Source organism: Mytilus galloprovincialis, chromosome 9, assembly GCF_965363235.1.
Source record: "Mytilus galloprovincialis chromosome 9, xbMytGall1.hap1.1, whole genome shotgun sequence".
Lineage (NCBI taxonomy): Eukaryota > Metazoa > Mollusca > Bivalvia > Mytilida > Mytilidae > Mytilus > Mytilus galloprovincialis.
The window spans coordinates 12652378-12674729 of NC_134846.1; the positions used below are offsets into that span (position 1 = coordinate 12652378).

Sequence of the window (22352 nt, forward strand, 5' to 3'; positions counted from 1 at the left end):
TTTTAAGACCAAATATCAAGTCATTCTATTTAACAGAAGTGTATTAATATGATACTATAATTGTGGAAGGATGGTCAGATGAATGTATTAGACCACCCAATCTATGAGTGGTGGTATACTACAGAACATTCATGCTTATCTGGATTTTGGAGTTACAATAAAACATGTGATATATGGAAACTATTTGAATTTCAGCACATTTAAAGCTTTTTACAAGCCTTGGAATTGAAAGTTTGAGCCATTTTACTTTATATTCATATAAATTGTAATATATTCTTTATAGTCTTAAACCATAAACATAGCAGAGAAGTTTTGATTTGAAAAGAATAATATTTCTATAATGTCATTTGAAGGTTACTGATTTATATAGAATTAATTTCAAAGCGTCTAGATTTCAACTGATATTGCACTTCAAGAGGACATAAGTCTGACTGCAGTTGTTCATAAAAAAAAAAAATGGAAAAAAAGTGTTGCACAATTGCCCCTTGCAACAAGATATCTTAAAGCTGAAGTAAATTCTATATGAAATAACAGTGTGGAATCATTTAACATATTTTTAAAACAACGAAATTAAAATTAATTGGTAATTAATTTCTGGCTTTGTTTGTCATGTTCTTTTTAAACCTCTTTCAACTGTGTCTCAGCTTTATATATAATGAAATACACAGCCAATTGAAGCAGTGTTTGTGAACATCATGATGACCTCTAATTTTCCAAAGGTCACTGAGCGGCAGCAGAATATCTCTGTAACAGAAATGTTTGACAGTCATCACAAACTCGTACTGGCTTGGCTGAAGAGGGAAGTGGCATTTTATTGTCTGAGCACTCATTACAGAAAATATTTCCACAATTCCGACAGTGGTGCTGAAAAAAGAAAAAAGAAAACAAAATGTAATAGCTTTTTCAAAATCAATCAATATCCAAACACATAATATAAATATATAGAGTTCACAACACCAGCATCCCATTAAAAATTCTATTTTTACAGGTAGATTCACAAAACTTCAAATTCTAACTATTGTGGATTCATTATTATTCATTGGATAACTATTTTCATAATTTTCATGGGTACAACAGGTGAACCAAGAACTTAAAGATTCAACAAATTACAAATTTTCTACCAGGTTGAATGCAAACTTTGGTAAAATCACGAAATCACATATCTATGAAAAGACAAGTTTCCACAATCAACAAAAATTGGTACCAACGGAAAAAAATGAATCCATAGTTTCAAGAGTTGATATACATTGTAGGCAGAGTGTTAAAATCTGTTTCTCTAATGATTTTATTGAAAAAACTGAGTGGGCCACATTTTTAATGTGTATGTCCCAAATCAGAAGTCTGTAGTTCAGTGTTTGTCTTTGGTTCATGTCTGTCATATTTCTTTTTGTTGGTAAATTACTTTGTTATAAAATTAGGGCTTAAATTTTCTCTATTGAACTGCTGGATATTTGACAGTTTGTAGTGTACAAACCTTCCTCCTAGATATGGAGAATTCTTTCTCACAAGTGCTACAATGTGAAGCATCCTTATCTCCTTTCCATTGTAGATCCTTTGTGGCCATCTGTGCTTCTTTCATGTCTTCTACCCGTAATTTGGATCTTTTGGAAAATACAAAATAATAGAGTACAATAAAAATAACAAACTCCAAAGTAAGTTCAAAAGGGGGGGGGGTGCATAAAACCAGACAAAATCAAACACTCAACTATAAAATAAACAACAGAACAAACAGAAATATTCCTGAATTGGTACAGGAATTTTCCATCAAATAGCAGATATAACATTAAAAATGTTACAGTGCAATTAATTATCAACAAATATAATTCAATCAATTTAAATTTTATCAATAAATCAAGCAGTCTGATTGAGATACAGATTCTTTGCCTATTCTATGCTTAGATTGGTTTATCAATTGCTTTTCTAATTTAACTGTAAAACCAATCTGTTTTCTCAAATGCATTATTTTGAGTTAAGTGCTTTCTAGTCCACTTGGCTGCGATTTAATTTTGCTATTTTCAAATTCACTTGATTTAATTAGATAAGAAAAAATCAAACTTTTATATTTTTGCAATGATTTATATTCGTGTTATTTTTCTACTCACCAAAAAAACTAGTTGGTTTACAGTATAAATACAACCATTGAATTTCTGCCTTCAAACTTTTTATCAAAATCTAAATTTTGATCATTTTTGTTGATTAGACTAAACCCAAATTTGAAAAAAATTATTCAGAATACTTATTTTTTTTTTTTATTGAATGCAAGTTCTACTTACAGGGGCGTAGCTGCCGTTAGGCACTTTAGGCACGTGCCTACACATAATTTTTTCACAAATATTTTTTTTTTCTTGTTAAAAAAAATAATAAACAACGTTATATGTAGATGAACTCCAGTGAAGTTGTCACAATTCTAATTATCGAATGTCATGTGTACACTAGTCTCTCGTCCTTAGTTAATGGAATATTGGATAGAATCGAATGTTTTTTTTTAATGTACCTTATATAGAAACTATAAACATGATAAACTAGAACTTTGGTTCAGATCATTTCAATTCTATCAACAAAAACTTAAATGAACCTAAACTTAGACTCATGAGTTTTTTAATTAGTTGTTGTTAGTTTTGAACTAGCAGCTTTCCACTTTGTCTTGACCCGACTTGCCAATGTTGGTCGTTCGTTTGGCTGTACAGGATGTATAATACGTAGTCACGTCTGGTCAGAATGGGGACATTTAATCTTATGCCTAGTTGTAGAGAGAATGCCACTCTTTGAGGAGTTCGTAGTTGGTCTACTGAAAGGCAAAGTTTCTGATCCTATCGGCAATAATCCCTCATTTTCCAATGCATGGCATTTTCAAATTTCCAGACCTTCGTCCTGTACAACACCTATTACAGGACTAAGTTCCCTGTTGTGTTTATTGTAAATAATCAGTTTTTTGGTTTTTTTTTGTTTTAAACTTGCATAAATATTTTACACTGGATGTTTAAAAATTAATCTATCAACTGGCTTCCAGTAGTTTTGAGTACTCTCAGATCTACATGTAATAATGACCACAATTATTCAAATTCCTAAGCCGGTAGGGATTTTACAGTAGAGCGGGATATAAAGAAATACGAATTTCTTGAATTTTGGTTACGTTAGTAAGAACAGAACAGAACTTTTGCATTAGACATCGACTATGTGTGTATGTGTTTGTGTGGCTAGGGTGAAGGTTTAAGAATCAAAAGATTGATGGTTGATGTCTTTCTAGCCGCAAAAGGATAGTACGTGTAATTATATAGTAATATCAGTGTTTGCGTGCACGTGCCTATTTTTTTTAATGAAGGATCGTCAATATGTACTATCAATTAAGTTAAACGTATATATCGATCATAACGGAATAGATTTGAAAATACCAAACAGGGTGTACCACTGTAAATAAATTTTTTTAACGATTTGATTTTCCAATTGTACTGCGTTATTCAATTCACCATTCAGATGTTATGGTAAATTATTCATAATCCTTCGAACTTTTCATCATGTATATTATAATTATCATGATTAAATAACCAGAAAATTTTGCAGCCCAAACGCTGAAATTCGTTTTCCGTCGGGGGGGGGGGGCTTCGCCCCCCTGAACCCCCTACCAGGACTATGCCCTGGACCTGCTGGGGGCCTTGAGCGGCCCGCAGACCCCCTGCCGATTTGTGCCTACAGTTGAATGAATACCTAGCTACGCCCCTGACTTACTCGCTTAAATGTGAACCTAATTCTGCTAATGCTCTTTCCTGTTCTTCACATGCTTTTTGTAAACTTAAATGACCTTTCTGTAATTCTGTATAATCCTACAACAGTATAAATAATTGATATAAATATTGGTAAAGAATAGTCTTTCATATAAGAAAACATATATGTCACATAACAGTACAGCTGCTGACCGAATATAAAGTCATTTTGTCAGTTAGTATTTGAGTGTGACTGACATTTTTGTAGAATAAGAATGGGAGGATGAGATCTATCATGGGGGGGGGGGGGGTCCAAGTAATCACAAATTTTGGTCAATGCAATCACATAATCATTTTTGATAAATGAGAATATCCACTTTATAAATTTAAATGACATAGATAAAATAATATATATACTCAACCCAATTTCACACATTCAGGTAAATAAGCTAGGATCCTTTTTAAAACAGTCTATTGAACTGAGGACAGGGGACTCTTAAAATATTTACTTTTATTGTGTATATTAATGATCTTGTTGTTATTTTTTATTTTCATTTTGTTATGTTGTGTCACAACTATAAATATGTAGTTTTATGACAATAAAGATTTGATTTGAATTGAATTACAGTGACTTGACTGTTAGTGTTGCTATTCACCAATTGCAACTCATTCAAAATTTTGCCCCAATTGCAATTTGTTTTATTAAATCAAATTGTTCAACTGGTCAAAAATTTGAACAAACTGTTCAGCCAAAATGTGAAAGTGCAAAGTGATAAAATAAATCATACTTACAATCCTATAAGTCTGTAACTCCACTGTATTGATGTAATTCCTAAATCAGTCTATCAATCTGTATAGTTATATTACAGCCATTACCATACTAAAGGTGAACTGTTTTATTTTGAATTGCTATAAAAATGTCAAAACTAAGCTTTTATAGAGTTTTTCTTTCGAAAAGTATTCTATATTTATAAGAATCACACATTATGTGAATAAAAAAATTTCATATTCAGTAAAATATTTGAAATTGCAATATGTTTGTAGGAAGGGGAGATAATCGCTTTTTGGTTTCAAAAAGTCTTTATTCAAAAGAATAGTATTTTAGGTTATCTCCCCAGGGAAGCATATTGTTATTTCATACATATTTTACTGAATATGAAATGTTTTTATTCACATAATGTGTGATTCTTATAAATATAGAATACTTTTCGAAAGAAAAACTCTATAAAAGCTTAGTTTTGACATTTTTATAGCAATTCAAAATAAAACAGTTCACCTTTAGTATGGTAATGGCTGTAATATAACTATTCAGATTGATAGACTGATTTAGGAATTACATCAATACAGTGGAGTTACAGACTTATAGGATTGTAAGTATGATTTACTTCATCACTTTGCACTTTCACATTTTGGCTGAACAGTTTGTTCAAATTTTTGACCAGTTGAACAATTTGATTTAATAAAACAAATTGCAATTGGGTCAAAATTTTGAATGAGTTGCAATTGGTGAATAGCAACACTAACAGTCAAGTCACTGTAATTATTTTTTTAAACAATATAATAAAATAATCAAATTTTTTTTATGAAGGTTTGACATCAATCATTATGCTACTGACAAAGTCAAATTGCTATGTTTCACTTCCACAACAAAATTTCTCAGGCAGAGAGTTGATTTGCGTGGCCTACCCTGCAATGTGATATGATATTGGTACATATTTATTGGCTATTCACCAGGTCAATGATGACTTTCCAAGATCACAAGAAACAACTTCGCCCGAGGCAACATGTGATTTCTTCAATAATACACAAAACGCTCACATTTTTCACCAGAAAATCTTTCTTTTCTTAAAAATGATGTCATTTTGAATTGTACAAAAAGCTTCAAACACATTGCCTGTTAACATCTGTCACTTGAAATATATCTATGACATTGAACTGATAAGGTACCAAAGAAGACAACTTTCTTTTTAGCACAAAGAACATTTCTACAATAAGAGAAATATGTGAAACAACTGGTTACAATTGAATGTTCTTAGATATCAAAGGCTTGTTAATTAATATATTGATTTAGTCACTCGGCTGACATTAAGCCATATCCATTCCTCACTCGTTTTGTAACTTATAATTAGAAAATTCCCTGATTGGATAAGAGTGTTTCAGTGGTAATAAGATAAATACATATCGTGATGGTTGGGAGGATATTCAATTTCTTTCTTTCCATTAAATTTGTCTTTGACTCTAAATCATTTTGTCTAGACTTAGACATGGAACTATTAATACACATTAACTACCTTCTTTTGATTGCCTTCCTATTTTAATACAATACACTTATAAATAACCTACCTTTTCTACATGTTTCAATTGCTGAAGTTCAGTTAGAATTTCTGTTGAAGCTGTTTTCTCCTGTTCTAATGTTTTCTGTAGAGTTGCTCTCCACTCTTTTTCTATTCTTAAATCTGTCTCTAAAGCAGTACTGAAAATATAAAAAAAGTTTTTTTTCATAAAATAAAGAAAAACAGTCATTAAGAGTAAGCTACAGTACCTAGCCAAAAGTATTTGTCACCTTCATTTTTTTGCTATCTATTCATATAAAAACTTATTCTTTCAAAAAATTGTTTTGAGGGCATTTATGTTTGGATTTTGATCAACAAGGCCTTAAAAGACGTAGAATTGTCTAAATTATGTTTGTTTATTTGGTTAGAGTTTTGTCTTCAGGTGTTGTTGTTTTCTCTTGATATAAACACATATACTAAATATTTATAATTTAATTTGGTTAAATATATAGAGAATTTCTGAACAGAAAAAAATATTTTGTGTTTATCTTGTGAAAAAATAACTAGAGGCTCTAAAGAGCCTGTGTCGCTCACCTTGGTCTATGTGAATATTAAACAATGGACACAGATGGATTCTTGACAAAATTGTGTTTTGGTGATGGTGATGTGTTTGTAGATCTTACTTTACTAAACATTCTTGCAGCTTACAATTACCTCTATCTATAACAGTACTTTCTGTGGAAAATGTTATTGAAAATCTTCAAATTTTAAGAAAATTGTTAAAAATTGACTATGAAGGGCAATAACTCCTTAGGGGGTCAATTGACTATTTTGGTCATACTGAATTATTTTTAGTTCTTACTTTGCTGTACATTATTGCTGTTTACAGTTTATCTCTATCTATAATAATATTCAAGATAATAACAAAAAAACAGCAAAATTTCCTCAAAATTACCAATTCAGGGGCAGCAACCTAACAACCGATTATCCGATTCATCTGAAAATTCCAGGGCAGATAGATCATGACCTGATCAACAATTTTACTTCCTGTCAGATTTGCTCTTAATGCTTTGGTTTTTGAGTTATAAGCCAAAAACTAAATTTTACCCCCATGTTCTATTTTTAGCCATGGCGGCCATTTTGGTTTGTTGGCCGAGTTACCAGACACATTTTTTTAACTAGATACCCCAATGATGATTATGGCTAAGTTTGGTTAAATTTGGCCCAGTAGTTTCAGAGGAGAAGATTTTTCTAAAAGATTACTAAGATTTACGAAAAATGGTTAAAAATTGACTATAAAGGGCAATAACTCCTAAAGTGGTCAACTGACCATTTTGGTCATGTTGACTTATTTGTAGATCTTACTTTGCTGAACATTATTGCAGTTAACAGTTTATCTCTATCTATAACAATATTTAAGATAATAACCAAAACCAGCAAAATTTCCTTAAAATTACCATTTCAGGGGCAGTAACCCAACAACGGAATGTCCGATTCATCTGAAAATTTCAGGGCAGATAGATCTTGACCTGATGAACAATTTTACCCCATGTCAGATTTGCTCTAAATGCTTTGGTTTTTGAGTTATAAGCCAAAAACTGCATTTTACCCCTATGTTCTATTTTAGCCGTGGCGGCCATCTTGGTTGGTTGACCAGGTCACGCCACACATTTTTTAAACTAGATACCCCAAAGATGAGTGTGGCCAAGTTTGGATTAATTTGGCCCAGTAGTTTCAGAGGAGAAGATTTTTGTAAAAGATTACTTTAATTTACGAAAAATGGTTAAAAATTGACTATAAAGGGCAATAACTCCTAAACGGGTCAACTGACCATTTTGGTCATGTTGACTTATTTGTAGATCTTACTTTGCTGAACACTATTGCTGTTTACAGTTTATCTCTATCTATAATAATATTCAAGATAATAACCAAAAACAGCAAAATTTCCTCAAAATTACCAATTCAGGGGCAGCAACCCAACAACCGATTGACCGATTCATCTGAAAATTTCAGGGCAGATAGATCTTGACCTGATAAACATTTTTACCCCTGTCAGATTTGCTCTAAATGCTTTGGTTTTTGAGTTATAAGCATAAAACTGCATTTTACCCCTATGTTCTATTTTTAGCCGTGGCGGCCATCTTGGTTGGTTGACCGGGTCACGCCACACATTTTTTAAACTAGGTACCCCAATGATGATTGTGGACAAGTTTGGTTTAATTTGGCCCAGCAGTTTCAGAGGAGAAGATTTTTGTAAAAGTTAACAACGACGACGGACGACGGACGACGACGGACGACGGACGACGACGGACGACGGACGCAAAGTGATGGGAAAAGCTCACTTGGCCCTTCGGGCCAGGTGAGCTAAAAATGATGCACAAAACAATATATAACCAAATAAACAAATAAACCTGTGACAATTCTGCTTTTATTGGTACCAAGTTGCTTAAAATCAGACCAAAAATGACCCAAAAATATTTTTTTGAAAAAAAGTAGTTTTATATACAATATATAGGAAAAAATCTCAAGTGACAAATACTTTTGGCCACACTCTGTATATAGTATCAATATATTTAAATCTAACCCACAGTAACTAAAATACAACTTGAACAAGGAACCTACTGACCTTAACATTTAAATACATGCCTCAAAGTGTTCCACAATCTTTTTTTCATTGTAGATTTGATTTAAAAGTCAGTCATTTGCTGCTTTGGCTTTAAAATTTGTGCTACTAACTTTAACATTTATCAAAAATTGCTCAGATTGTTACTGAGACTTCAAAAACACTTTAAGCTGTTGAAAGACAAATTTGAAACATTTTCATTTAGATGACTTGAACTTGTTTTATCTGAGTTCTGTTTCAGCTGTGTTTTTTTTCATCCTTTTTTCTTTAGTTTTGTCACATATAGTAGATGATACAGGATTTTGAAAAAAAGGGGAACATTAGGAATGGGACTACTTAAAAGTCTATACATTAATCATGTATGTAGCTACTTAATAGGGGCTAAATAGTCTGACAATAACAAACCACATGCAAAAAAAAAGAGTTAAAACAATTAGAGACAACCAACAAATGGCTTATCTCATGTTTATAAGTATCGTTAAAAGCAATTAAGAGACAAAACTGATGCTGAATGGACACAACTGAAAATTACCAAATCAATCTTAACCTCCATAAAAAAAATTTATGATAGGACAAGTATATTGTCCTACATGTATATTTAACGAAAATTAAATAAAACAAGAGTGCACACGCTGAACTGTCTCGCCTTCTTTATTAATCATTGATATTATTTTGATAGTCCTAAATATGAAGCTTTATTACAACTGTCACATAAACTCAACATTAACCAAGAAAACTAAACATTGAACCATGAAAATGAGGTCAAGGTCAGATGAACCATGCCAGGCAGACATGTACAGCTAACAATTCTTCCATACAACAATTATAGTTGACCTATTGGTTATAAATTAAGAAAAACAGACCAAAACACAAACACTTAACACTTAGCAATGAACTTTGAAAATGAGGTCAAGGTCAAATAAAACGTGCAAGACTGACATATAGATCATAAAATATTTCCATACACCAAATATAGTTGACCTAGGCTATTGCATATAGTATAAGAAAAAAAGACCAACACTCAAAAACTTAACTTTGACCACTGAACCATTAAAATGAGGTCAAGGTCAGATGACACCTGTCAGCTAGACATGTACACCTTACAATCATTCAATACACCAATTATAGTAGACCTATTGCATATAGTACAAGAAAAACAGACCAAAACACAAAAACTTAACTATAACTACTGAACCATGAAAATGAGGTCAAGCTCAGATTACACCTGCCAGTTGGACATGTACATCTTACAGTCCTTTCATACACCTAATATACCAGACCTATTGCTTATAGGATCTGAGATATGAACTTGACCACCAAAACTAAACCTTGTTCACTGATCCATAAAATGAGGTCAAGGCCAAGTGAAAAATGTCTGACGGGCATGAGGACATTGCAAGGTACGCACATACCAAATATAGTTATCCTATTACTTATAATAAGAGAGAATTTAACATGACAAAAAATCTTAACTTTTTTCCAAGTAGTCACTGAACCATGAAAATAAGGTCAAGGTAATTGGACATGTGACTGAAGGAAAGTTCGTAACATGAGGCATCTATATACAAAGTATGAACCATCCAGGTCTTACACCTTCTAAAATATAAAGCTTTTAAGAAGTAAGTTTACACTGCAGCCGCTGGATCACTATTCCTATGTTGAGCTTTCTGCAACAAAAGTTGCAGGCTGGACAAAAATGATTACAAAAGACATATAGTGGATACAATTACACAATATTTCACAAACATATGATGAAATATCTCTAGATACGGAAGTCAATTGATTGGCTGTCAGAGTTTACAGTACATTATACTCCCTTGGGAGACCTGTACTTTAAGGGAAGAGGAAGAGGAAGAAGAAGAAGAGTTAAACACATTACAGCAAAGATTAGTTCCATCACAATTATCAAAATAAAAAAGATCCATGACGGAACTATAGAAATATTTCTTCTACATAAAAATATGTTAAACTTAAAATGAATTGATAAAGCTTGAATAGTAAATAATACTAGTATGTGTGTGTCAAGTTGGTTGTTGTAAAGGGAAACAATGTTTTTGTCCCCTCAAAAATATCTGCAGGTATGAAACATCCTAATAAAAAAATATATGCTATTTTCACATTTCTTGACCATGAAGGGAAAAGGGGGGGTAAACAATTTAGTGATATGTGAACCCTCCACTGTAACTCTAGCCAATGTGGAACAAGAAAAATACACAAACACACAGCAATCCACACAGTAAAAATCAGTTTAAAAGAATTTGAGCCAATGTCAGGTATCAATGTAAGAACTAAAAAAAAGTGATATTAACTAGCTTTTTTTTTAATTCATAGTACAAATTTGTAAGTAAAAGGGGATGTGGTGCATGTGCTATTTCGAAAATAAACAACTGCGCCATGAGCGCATGATACGCCCGACGCCTTGTGTGGAAGTTTTATGCAATATATAATCATAAATAGTTTCTGAGAAAGTTTTAAGCAATAACCATATATTGTTTTTGAGATACGGCGAGACATGTGAAACCCCCCTCTTTTTTTTTACAAACAAGAGTGCACACGCTGAAATGTCTCGCCTTCTATACTAATCATTGATATTATGTTGATAGTCCTAAGTATAAAGCTTAGTTTTATTACAACTGTCTCATAAACTTAACATTAACCAAGATAACTAAACAAAGACCAATGAACCTTGAAAATGAGGTCAAGGTCAGATGAACCATGCCAGGCAGACATGTACAGCTAACAATGCTTCTATACAACATATATAGTTGACCCATTACTTATACATGTTATAGTTTAAGAAAAATAGACCAAAACACAAAAACTTAACACTGTGCAATGAACCGTGAAAATGATGTCACGGTCAAATAAAACCTGCGCGACTGACATAAAGATCATAAAATATTTCCATACACCAAATATAGTTGACCTATGGCATACAGTATTAGATAAAAAGACCAAAACTCAAAAACTTAACTTTGACCGCTGAACCATGAAAATGAGGTCAAGGTCACATGACATCTGCCCGCTAGACATGTACACCTTACCATCATTCCATACAACAAATATAGTATACCTATTGCATATAGTATGAGAAAAACAGACCAAAACACAAAAATTTAACTATAACCACTGAACCATGAAAATGAGGTCAAGGTCAGATGACACCTGCCAGCTGGACATGTACACCTTACAGTCATTCCATACACCGAATATACTAGCCCTATTGCTTATAGTATCTGAGATATGGACTTGACCACCAAAACTTAACCTTGATCACTGATCCATGAAATGAGGTCGAGGTCAAGTGAAAACTGTCTGACAGACGTGAGGACCTTGCAAGGTACTCACATACCAAATATAGTTATCCTATTACTTATAATAAGAGAGAATTCAACATTACAAAAAATTTGAACTTTTTTTTCAAGTGGTCACTGAACCATGAAAATGAGGTCAAGGACATTGGACATGTGACTGACGGAAACTTCGTAACATGAAGCATCTATATACAAAGTATGAAGCATCCAGGTCTTCCACCTTCTGAAATATAAAGCTTTTAAGAAGTGAGCTAACACCGCCGCCGTAGCCGCCGCCGCCGCCGGATCACTATCCCTATGTCGAGCTTTCTGCAACAAAAGTTGCAGGCTCGACAAAAACTAAATATCACTAAAATAAAATTATGAATCAAAACCAAAAAATATACAGATCTTTAGATTAATATAACAAAGAAGTGTGTAAAGTTTTAAGCAATATACTCATAAATCGTATTTGAGATACGAGTGACATGTAAAAAAAACCTCCCCCTTTTTTACAAAATACTCAATAACTCAAAAATAGAATATTGAATCATCACCAAAAAGTATACAGATCTTCAGATTAATATAACAAAGAAGTGTGTAAAGTTTAAAGCAATAATCAAAAATTGTTTTTGAGATAAGGCGTGACATGTAAAAAAATCTCTCCCCCTTTTTTACAAAATACTCAATAATTAAAAAATGAAATTTTGAATCATCACCAAAAAATATACAGATCTTTAGATTAATATAACAAAGAAGTGTGTAAAGTTTGAAGCAATAATCAAAAATCGTTTTTGAGATACAGTGCGACATGTGAAAAAAACACACCACTGTTTTAGTTACAAAGTGCCGTGACTCTAAAAGTTTTCATCTTATTTTCACCAAAAAGTATACAGATCATTTGACCATCATAAGAAACAACTGTATTAAGTTTCATGAAATTTGGATAAGTCGTTCTCAATTTACAGTGCAACATGTTTACACCGGACAGACAGACGGATGGACACAGGACATTCGTATACCATAATACGTCCCGTCAAAATTTTGACGGGCGTTATAAAAACAACCCAACAATATATGAACTTGTAAAAAAGCATTGACATTTGTATACTGTAAATTGAGAAATTATTGCAAGGATTTTATTAATGCTAATAATGTGTTTGCATGAATATTGCAATAATAAAAACTCATATTATGGGATCTTTATATTTAAATCATATATTTATATTCACTTTTTCTTAAAATTGAAATAATTAATCTCATATTTTTTTTCATTTTTTTTTCTCAAAAATTACAATAATAAAAGGCACGCAATAATTTCTGAATTTACAGTATTGTTGACCTTAGTCCAAATAATTATGACGTCTTGAAAGGCTATTATAATTTTTTTCTTTGACGCCTTACTTCAACTAAGCGTCAAAGAAAAAAATTATAATAGCCTTTCAAGACGTCATAATTATTTGGACTATGTTGACCTCTAAAAGTACTTTTAGTTTTTTTGTATTGTTTTGTAACTGTCTCATTGACATGTATCTACATCTCCCTTTTCATCTTCATCAAATATAAAGTCCTGACAAATAAAGTCTTGACACTCTGAGGTTATTGACCAATATTCAGCTTAACCCCAAATTAATACCAGTGGAAAGATAGAAATATATAATATGATATTTACTTGAAGAATGCCTTATAAATAAAAAAAATTAAAAAAATTAAATGAATGAAATAGTACTGCATTCAACTGTTAATTAATATTTTTGACTGACATAGCACAGGTTCCCCTGTTCCCCATTGGAACTTGTTGTTCTCATCTAATTAGGGAAAAATTGGCAACCTTTTGACTAAAATTGATGATGGTTGCGGCAGTTTGTCAAAATTGTATTGTTCACCATGTTCTTTTCTCCTTTGAGAATTTTTTCATAATTTGGCATCCAAAAATGAACAGGAAAAGCATGAATATCCAGTACTATGTAATTCATTATATATTATACTTCAAAATGAGCAAATTAAAAACAGAGGCTCCCCCTGGGAGCTTACAAAGAGTATCAGTATTCCTCAATTTGAATTCTATGGATTGCTGTCAAAAATTGAATGATTATTTTGCATCAATAATTAAATTGATGCCAACCGACATTCATCCACAAGAAATAACATCAACATGCATCCAAGATTATGACTATATTTAGAGGCAGTTGAAGTTTTCAAACATTAATCTTAAAGAGGATTATAAGCGTAACATTTATCCCAAGTTTGGTAAGAACTAACTATTTACACGTTATGTTTTAATGAATTCTTTTGTTGAATTTAACAATAAGTAAATGTTGCCGTCATGTATGTTTGCAGTTAAGTTACAGTGACTTGACTGTAAGTGTTGCTATCCACCAATTGCAACTTGTTCAAAATTCTGACCAAATTGCAATTTGTTTTATAACATCAAATTGTTCAACATATTGCAATTTTACACATATTTTACTGAATATGAAATGTTTTAATTCACATAATGTCTGATTCTTATGAATATAGAATACTTTTAGAAAGAAAAACTTTTAGAAAGAAAAACTATATGAAAGCTTAGTTTGGACATTTTTATAGCAATTCAAAATAATAACAGTCCCTTCACCATGGAAATGACTATAATATACCTATACAAACTGATAGACTTATTTTGTCACAACATCATTAAAGTGGAGTTAAAGTCTTATAGGATTGTAAGTATGTTTTATTTTATCACCTTGCACTTTCACATTTTGGCTGAACTATTTGTTTTAATAAAACAAATTGCAATTTGGTCAAAATTTTGAATGAGTTGCAATTGCTGAATAGCAACACTAACAGCCAAGTCACTGTAAAATTTTCTTAATCTTTTTGTGTATTTTTCACCCTAATTCTATTAATAATTATCTGTTTATTTTTTTCAATAAATTAGGCCGTTAGTTTTCTCGTTTGAATTGTTTTACATTGTCTTATCGGGGCCTTTTATAGCTGACTATGCGGTATGGGCTTTGCTCATTGTTGAAGGCCGTACGGTGACCTATAGTTGTTAATGTCTGTGTCATTTTGGTCTTTTGTGGATGGTTGTCTCATTGGCAATCATACCACATCTTCTTTTTTATATTATTAAATGAAAACATGTTATAAATTTTATGTGACTGAAAGCGCTTTCCTGGATTGAACTTCATCATGAACCATCAATGCCAAATATTTTTTTATTTGAAAGCCAAGGATGTATACGAACCTAAACAGTGGAAGAGCTAGAATATTACCAAAAAGACTTTAAAAAATAGCAAAATCCATCTGAGGTCAACTTTGCCTGAGAAAGTCAAACCTTAGTTTTTAATAATTTCCAAAATTTTAACGCACAATTTTTGATAGGTTTATTACAAATAAGGCTAGTACCAAAGTATTTACTAGTGAGCTGATGATATCCTCTGGAAATGATTATAGTCCACCAACAGAGGTATCAACCCAGTGCTATATAAATTGGGAACAACATGTAATGAATTTCATGTGTCTGAAACGCTTTTCTTGATTTATTTTCATCAGGAAAGCTTAAAGCTGAATATTTAGAAGCCAAGGATGTATAATAACCTAAATAGTTGACATCTTTAATTCTGCCTCATTCTTTATTAGCCTGTATAATGTCAAGAACCTATAGTACAGTAGTTGATGTTGGTCCTTTTATGTCATTTTTGTGAAAAATTTTGTTATAAGTAAAGTCGTTAGTTTTCTCCTTTGAATTATTGTTTCAAATTTTCCATATTGAGTTTTATTAGCCAACTTTAGGGCATGGGTTTTTCTCATTGTTAAAGGCAGAACAGTGGTCTATAATTGCTCACTATTTCCACATTTAACTATATATGGTTGATAGAGGTCTCATTGACAATCATTGATTGATAGTTTTAATGGTGTTTAACACCACTTTCAGCACTCTTAGCTTAATCGTAGTGGACAGTTTTCATTGGTTGAAGAATCCAGAGCCTTTAGCAGGAAAATTGGATGATTTCCAAGACTTGACATCTCACAACAGTGTTTATTTTTTAAATATAATTTTTATAACAGTCTTTATCATTATTACTGAACTAGTATATATTTGTTTAGTGGCCAGCTGAAGGATGCCTCTGGGTGCGAGAATTTCTTGCTGCATTGAAGACCTATTGGTGACCTGTTGTTTGTTCTATGGTCCAGTCGTTGTCAGTCTTTGACACATTCCCCATTTCCATTCTCAATTTTATTTAACTCTGAACATGATTAAAACACTTGCTAAAATAAAATGTAAAAAAAAAGCAAAACAATAAACCATCATTTATGTCAACAAAGAAAAAATCTATCAAAATATAATTGAAAAAAATCAACAAAAGTACCACAGAATTGAATTTTCAGTATTTCACTTATTAGAATCTTAATGGAAACAACATTTCAATCAGATGAATGCTTATGTATGTAAACAAGATCTTACCGTTTTGTATCTTTATCAGCGATTATTTGACCTAATTTCCTAGCTGTTTCTTCTGCTGCTAATTTATCAGATTCGCATTGCTTTAATCTGTTGCCATAGTAACAATGATACACACAACATGCAAAAGAAAGAAAAACAAACAAAATAAAATTACTAAAGCAAAATTATGCATAATTAAAGCAAATATTAAAACAATTTTACACTTTAAAATAACATAAACTGTTGACACAGAAATATATTTCATCTTTATGTAATTTTGATAGTTGAATTCAAAAGTTGAGATGAAAATGGCAAAACTTCAAAATGTTATCTTTGCAAATCATTTATCTAAAGTAAATGACCCATGATTGAAGGTGCAGGGCCATAGAACCTCAATTAAAATGAGTTATGCCAATAGCGTACAATAGCATACCAACTACCATTGGCTCTTCATTAGGGGTCCCTTATTGACTGAGCTAAACACCAACTTTAAAATGTAAACAGTGCAAAAGATTCAACAGAACATACTTGAGGGTATGGCACAAAATAGCAAAATGAGATGTGCCAATGCTTATTAAGCTGCATACCAAATATTATTGATCTTACCACTAGTTATTCTCCCTATCACAAGTTAAAACATTGTTCATCGTTTACTTCTACTTCTGCCTACATAATACATGCTTTTACAACTAAGTTGAGGTGAGACAATAAATATGTTTTGTAATCTAAACACAATTTCTTTCTGATATCTTCTTATTCATTACGAAATACATGAAATGTGGTAAAATAAAAATTTTGTCAAATACCATACTAATTTAATTAACATGGTAAATGTCCTCTAAGATACCACGCTTATATTTCAATATGACAGATGAATGTCTTGCCTGTATCAGACACATCAGAAAAGCTTAAATTAAAACAGTCCAAAGGTCAAATCAATAACAAAGTAACACAATCATTAACTTTGATAGTTTAATGGAAATGTTGAGATGAAAATGGCAAAACTTTATAAAAACATGTTATCTTTGCAAATCATTTATCTAAAGTCAATGACCCATGATTGAAGGTGCAGGGCTGTAGAACCTCAGTTGAGATGAGTTATGCCAACAGCATATAACAGCATACCAACTACTATTGACTTATCATTAAGTGGTTCCTCATTAACTGACATAAACACAAACTTTAAATTGTAAACTGCTAAAGCACTCATATCAGTTTTTTATCACATCTTCTTATATCTTATGTGCAAATGTTTCAACAGAACATATTTTAGGGGAAGGTGCAAAATAATCTCTATTAAAATAAGATGTGCCTGTTGAATGCTTATAAAGCTGCATACCAAATATCATTGACCTACCAGTAGTTATTCCCCTTGAACTACCCTATTATAAATTAAAAAATTTATCCTACTTCTGCCGCCAACATATAAATACTGCCAAAAAACAGAACGCAGAAGTCTTGCTTTTACAACTAATTTTAGGCGAGAAAATTAATCTGTAATCTTCTTATTCATTACAAAATACATGAAATGTGGTACATTTGTAAAAACAAAATCTTATCAAATACAATTCTAATAATTCACATGTAAAATGTCCTCAAAGATACCACGCTTATAATGCAATATGAAAGATGCAGATCTTGTCTGTATAACACACCAGTTGAACTCAAATAGAAACAGTGAAATTTCCATTGTTTATAAAGGTTGGAAACTAGGTCTGGCAATATGTTATTTTCAAGTGTTTATAACCAAGGAAAGAACTCTGAACAGACAACTCAAAGTCAAGCTTAATCGATGATTATTATATAAGAATTATAAGGAATTAATCAAGCATTTCAAGTGTGAATTAAAGTTGCTTTTTGGTATGATGAGGGCGGTTTTTGTATTAACCAACTTGACTAACCATGAGGGTATGAATGTCATATATGTAAAGCATCGATCTTTTGCTTGAAGAGAATGTTGTTTTTTTTTTTTATGTTTAAAAATCAAGCTAAAAGTTGATGAACGTACCTGTAACCAATAGTCACAAATGATAAATCACTCTTACTAATATTTATGTGCAGATGTATACTTTTTACTTATTAAGCACAAATATAATAAAATTTGCAAACAATAAAGCACAACAGGATTCAACAATAATCTATAATAAACAAAATTATGTGTGGATATACTTGTACTTCAATGAAAAAAGAACCATAAAATAATATTTAAAACAAGCTGATATCATAGAAGATGGGGCAGGACCTTTTTTGGGACGTCAGAATCGGGTGTTTTTAAACTCAGGATTTTGGGATTGATCCTTTCTGGATCCTGGATTGTTTTCAAATTTCGATTTTGGGATGTCGAGATTTAAATTTCTTTAAATTCGGGACCTCAGAATTTCATGTTTTTTTTATCCTGGGATTTCGGGATCAGGACCCCTCCGACCCCCCCCCCCCCCTCCCTCTCATAGAACTGGTTTTAGAAAATCATTTTTTTACACCACGGTGGCTTCCAGTCTTTAAATCATCTGTAACTGTGCTCATTCTAGTACAAATCTTGATTTCAAAATTTCCCATCAAAGAATAAGACTCTTTTTTCAAGTATAACGTTAATTCCCTTTACAGTTTCTCAAATGAAATAAACAATTGACACAGTGATATGTCTTTTCTGTATGCAGTCTGGTTGGATACTTATAAAAATTTTGACCTAGATAAACAAAGATTGTTAAACAGAGAAATATACAGAAGACCCCTTGTAATTTTCAGTTCATATTCCAAAGCCAAGTCCCTTTATAGTTTCTCAAATGAAATAAACAATTGACACATGTACAGTGATATGTCTATTCTGTATGTAGTTTTGTTGGAATACTAAACAATTCCAAAGATCTGTTAGAGTAAAACTAAGAATGGAAGTGGGGAATGTGTCAAAGAGACAACAACCAGATGTTTTACAAACAATGCAAGACTCTTTCATCTTGCAGTAGTACTTAAATTTTTACTTTCTTCCCTTTATACAAGTATTACCCATTATAAACTAAAATACAAATTAAGAGTTGGTCCTACTTTATTTTATAAAATGAATGACCTATGGACACAATCTCAGGTCCTCTTTTCCCTAAATGTTTCAGACCTCCCAAATAAGACTTATAACAAGATTTGTTCTGACATAAGCAACACAACTGGTGCCACATGTGGTGCAGGATCTGCTTACACCTTTTGGAGCACCTATATCATGATTCATTCCCAGTTTTTGGTGAGGTTCATTATGCTCATTCTTTAGTTTTTCTATGTTGTGTTTTGTGTACAGTTGTGTCCCTTTCTTTTTGTCAAGTTTATTTTTGATTCATGAGTTTGTCATGAATAAAATTGAGAATTGAAATGGGAAATGTATCAGAGACAACAACCAGACCAAAGGGCAGAAAACAGTCCAGCAGAAACAATCCAAGTCCACCAATTGGTCTTCAACACAGCAAGAAAATCTTGCCTTTGGTATCTTTTGCCTCTCTTTGATACTAGAACTTAAACGTCTAAACTAAAACAACACCACTGCAACATGTAAACTGAGTAAAAGTCTCAAAATTAATGAACCATAACCAAGGTTTGGGCCATAAAATCTCCATGGAAATGAGATGTACTAATGCTAATACAACTACATACCAAGTATCATTGACTTCTATTAGTAGTTCTCCTTAAACAGATCTTATCACAGCCTTTTAAAACATATAGACTATGCATAAGTTTCAAAGTCAGTAGGCCATTAAAGTGTTAGGGGGGGGGGGGGGGGGGTGGGGACAATTTATCACAATGGACATGTGTTGTAATTATGCTTATATAAATGCAACTAAATATCATCAACTCTGTTAGTGACTGTCTTTAAATAAAATTAATAAGAAACTTTGATAATTGATGAGGCTTTTGAGGCAAGACAAAAATCACGGAAGTGTTAGAAATCATTCCAAAAACGTCCTCAAGATGTTTACAAATCATTAATCTATCAACCATCAGAAATGATTTATATGTATTTTGTCTGAAATATTTGCTTTAAGCCTAAAACTTAAGCATTGAAGAAAAGCAACATTTATTACAAATAAAAGATAACTTGGATGAAAATTCTTATCATTTAAATGTTGTGTAATATCACAAACGTGGGGAAAGAATATTTTATGTATTTGGTATATATATAGCCATTAAAGGTCAAATATAATCATGAAATATTGTATTCTGTCTGGTCAGTTTATTTAAGGCATTTGTACTGACTGACTGGTCAGCTAATTTAGACAAATTACATTGAATACAATGTCATTTGTGAAAAAATAACATTTTCAGATAAAAAAGGATTTTGTTTTTATCTTAAAACTACCATCTTGTCTCTAATTTCTGGCCACTAACTTGTATCAATTGAATCATTTGTTTCAATTTACCATTTATTTTCCATTTTTTGAGACAGACATTCTCTGCTTTGTGCATTTTGTAGGGTATTTTCAAACTCACTTTTATTTTCTTTTTCTTTCTAGTTTTAACTTTTTATAAGTGCTTATTGAAACAATTTTATTTGATTGATTGAATGAATGATTTTTGCTTTCTTTATTCTAGAGCATTCATTTGAGTTACTGTTCATCTTCACAAGGCTTTTCAAAACAGATTATGTAATTTTGTATTTCTTGTGGAATAATTAGAATTATTTTTATTGTATACTGTTTGTATTTGCCTGGGCTTATAGCACCTTTTCAACCTTGCAAATTCAAAGTCCAGCAATAATAGTGTTATTCATAGCTCCTCTTCCATTTGCTGACAGACCTTTAAAGTTGGGCGGATTGACAGTGACAACACAAACTGTATGGAAATTGTCACACCATGAATAAAATAGAATAGAGAAAGAAAACAGGGAAAGTTTCAAACAGATAAAAAACCAACCAAAGAGCAGAAAATAGCCTAAGGCCACCAATGGGTCTTCAAAGTTCAAAGCAGTGAGAAAATTCTGAAGTAGTTTTTTATTTTTTTTACTGTGGGTATCCAATCACCTTTGTGGTAGTGAATTACCTATTGCCTGACCAGTTAAAAAAAATGCCAATACAATTTGTCCATTTAAATTGTACAATAGGTATTGTGAGAGCTATTATCAACAGGTCGGGACCACTACCTTATATGGAAATGCATAAATTAGCATACTTATGTTCTCGCACATGTAATTGTTTATTTACATGTGACGCAATTTATTTTTACCTAGGTTTTTGTCCAATCAACTAAATGAGTCACAATGCATGATGGACTACTACGTGTTTACAATCAACTAAGAACACGTGTTATTTACTGAACTACAATACATTTTTTAGTGCAATGCGGGATTCACAATTTCGCTTAGTTTTTCATTTTGTGTATCCTCATTTATAGTTCGTGATATAAAGTATTACTTCCATGCTCAGATTAACGAAGAGTTGTTTCTATGCGAAGAAAAAAGGGTTTGAATTACCCGATATATAGCCATTAACATGTTTGATGATGGCAGAGATTTCATGTATTTGTCCACCAGAAGCAACGACACAACAGCGAAAAAACACAATTACCCATGAGACAAACTTACTGGTGTAAAGTAAGCCGTCGATAACAGCCGGTGCTGATATTCAAGAGTACAGCAATGTTCGTATAGATAATTAAAGGCAAATGTGGGATCCTTGAAAATTGATTTCGTAAAAAAGGCGAAGAAATATTTACATACATGGCAGTGTTAACAAAATCTATAAGTATTTTTGTTGGTCACATTTCAGTATATGGGACTTCCAAACTGTTCCCTTTTTTTTTTTTTAAGGTAGTGAAGTCAGCAACTGTAGTTTCAGTTTGTTCGTTTTTTAACGGGCTCGTACATTTGCCAAACTGAATAAAATCATTACAGCTGATTTCTTAAACCTGCAAAGTAAATCTTTGGTTGGCTTGCTTGCTTTGTTTGTATAGTTGTTTATACAAGCTTTGAAAATAAGATTGACATCTTTAAACAATATATATATATATAGGCATAGTTTAACTTGTATATTTTATATTTTGTACAATATACAA

General features: G+C 31.9%; 1 protein-coding gene across 4 annotated transcripts in view; it reads right to left on the reverse strand.

Moving 5' to 3' along the window:
• Positions 1–690: 690 nt before the first annotated feature.
• LOC143044429 (RUN and FYVE domain-containing protein 2-like) overlaps positions 691–22352 on the reverse strand; it is an 89913-nt gene continuing 68251 nt past the window's right edge. For all 4 annotated transcript variants that reach the window (XM_076216444.1, XM_076216446.1, XM_076216443.1 and 1 more), the window contains 5 exons: positions 16344–16430; positions 6045–6174; positions 3727–3821; positions 1475–1601; positions 691–864 (listed from right to left, as the gene is read on the reverse strand). In XM_076216444.1, coding sequence (XP_076072559.1) covers positions 721–864; positions 1475–1601; positions 3727–3821; positions 6045–6174; positions 16344–16430 — 583 coding nt within the window. In that variant the 3' untranslated portion in view covers positions 691–720. The remainder of the gene's footprint in view (positions 865–1474; positions 1602–3726; positions 3822–6044; positions 6175–16343; positions 16431–22352) is intronic.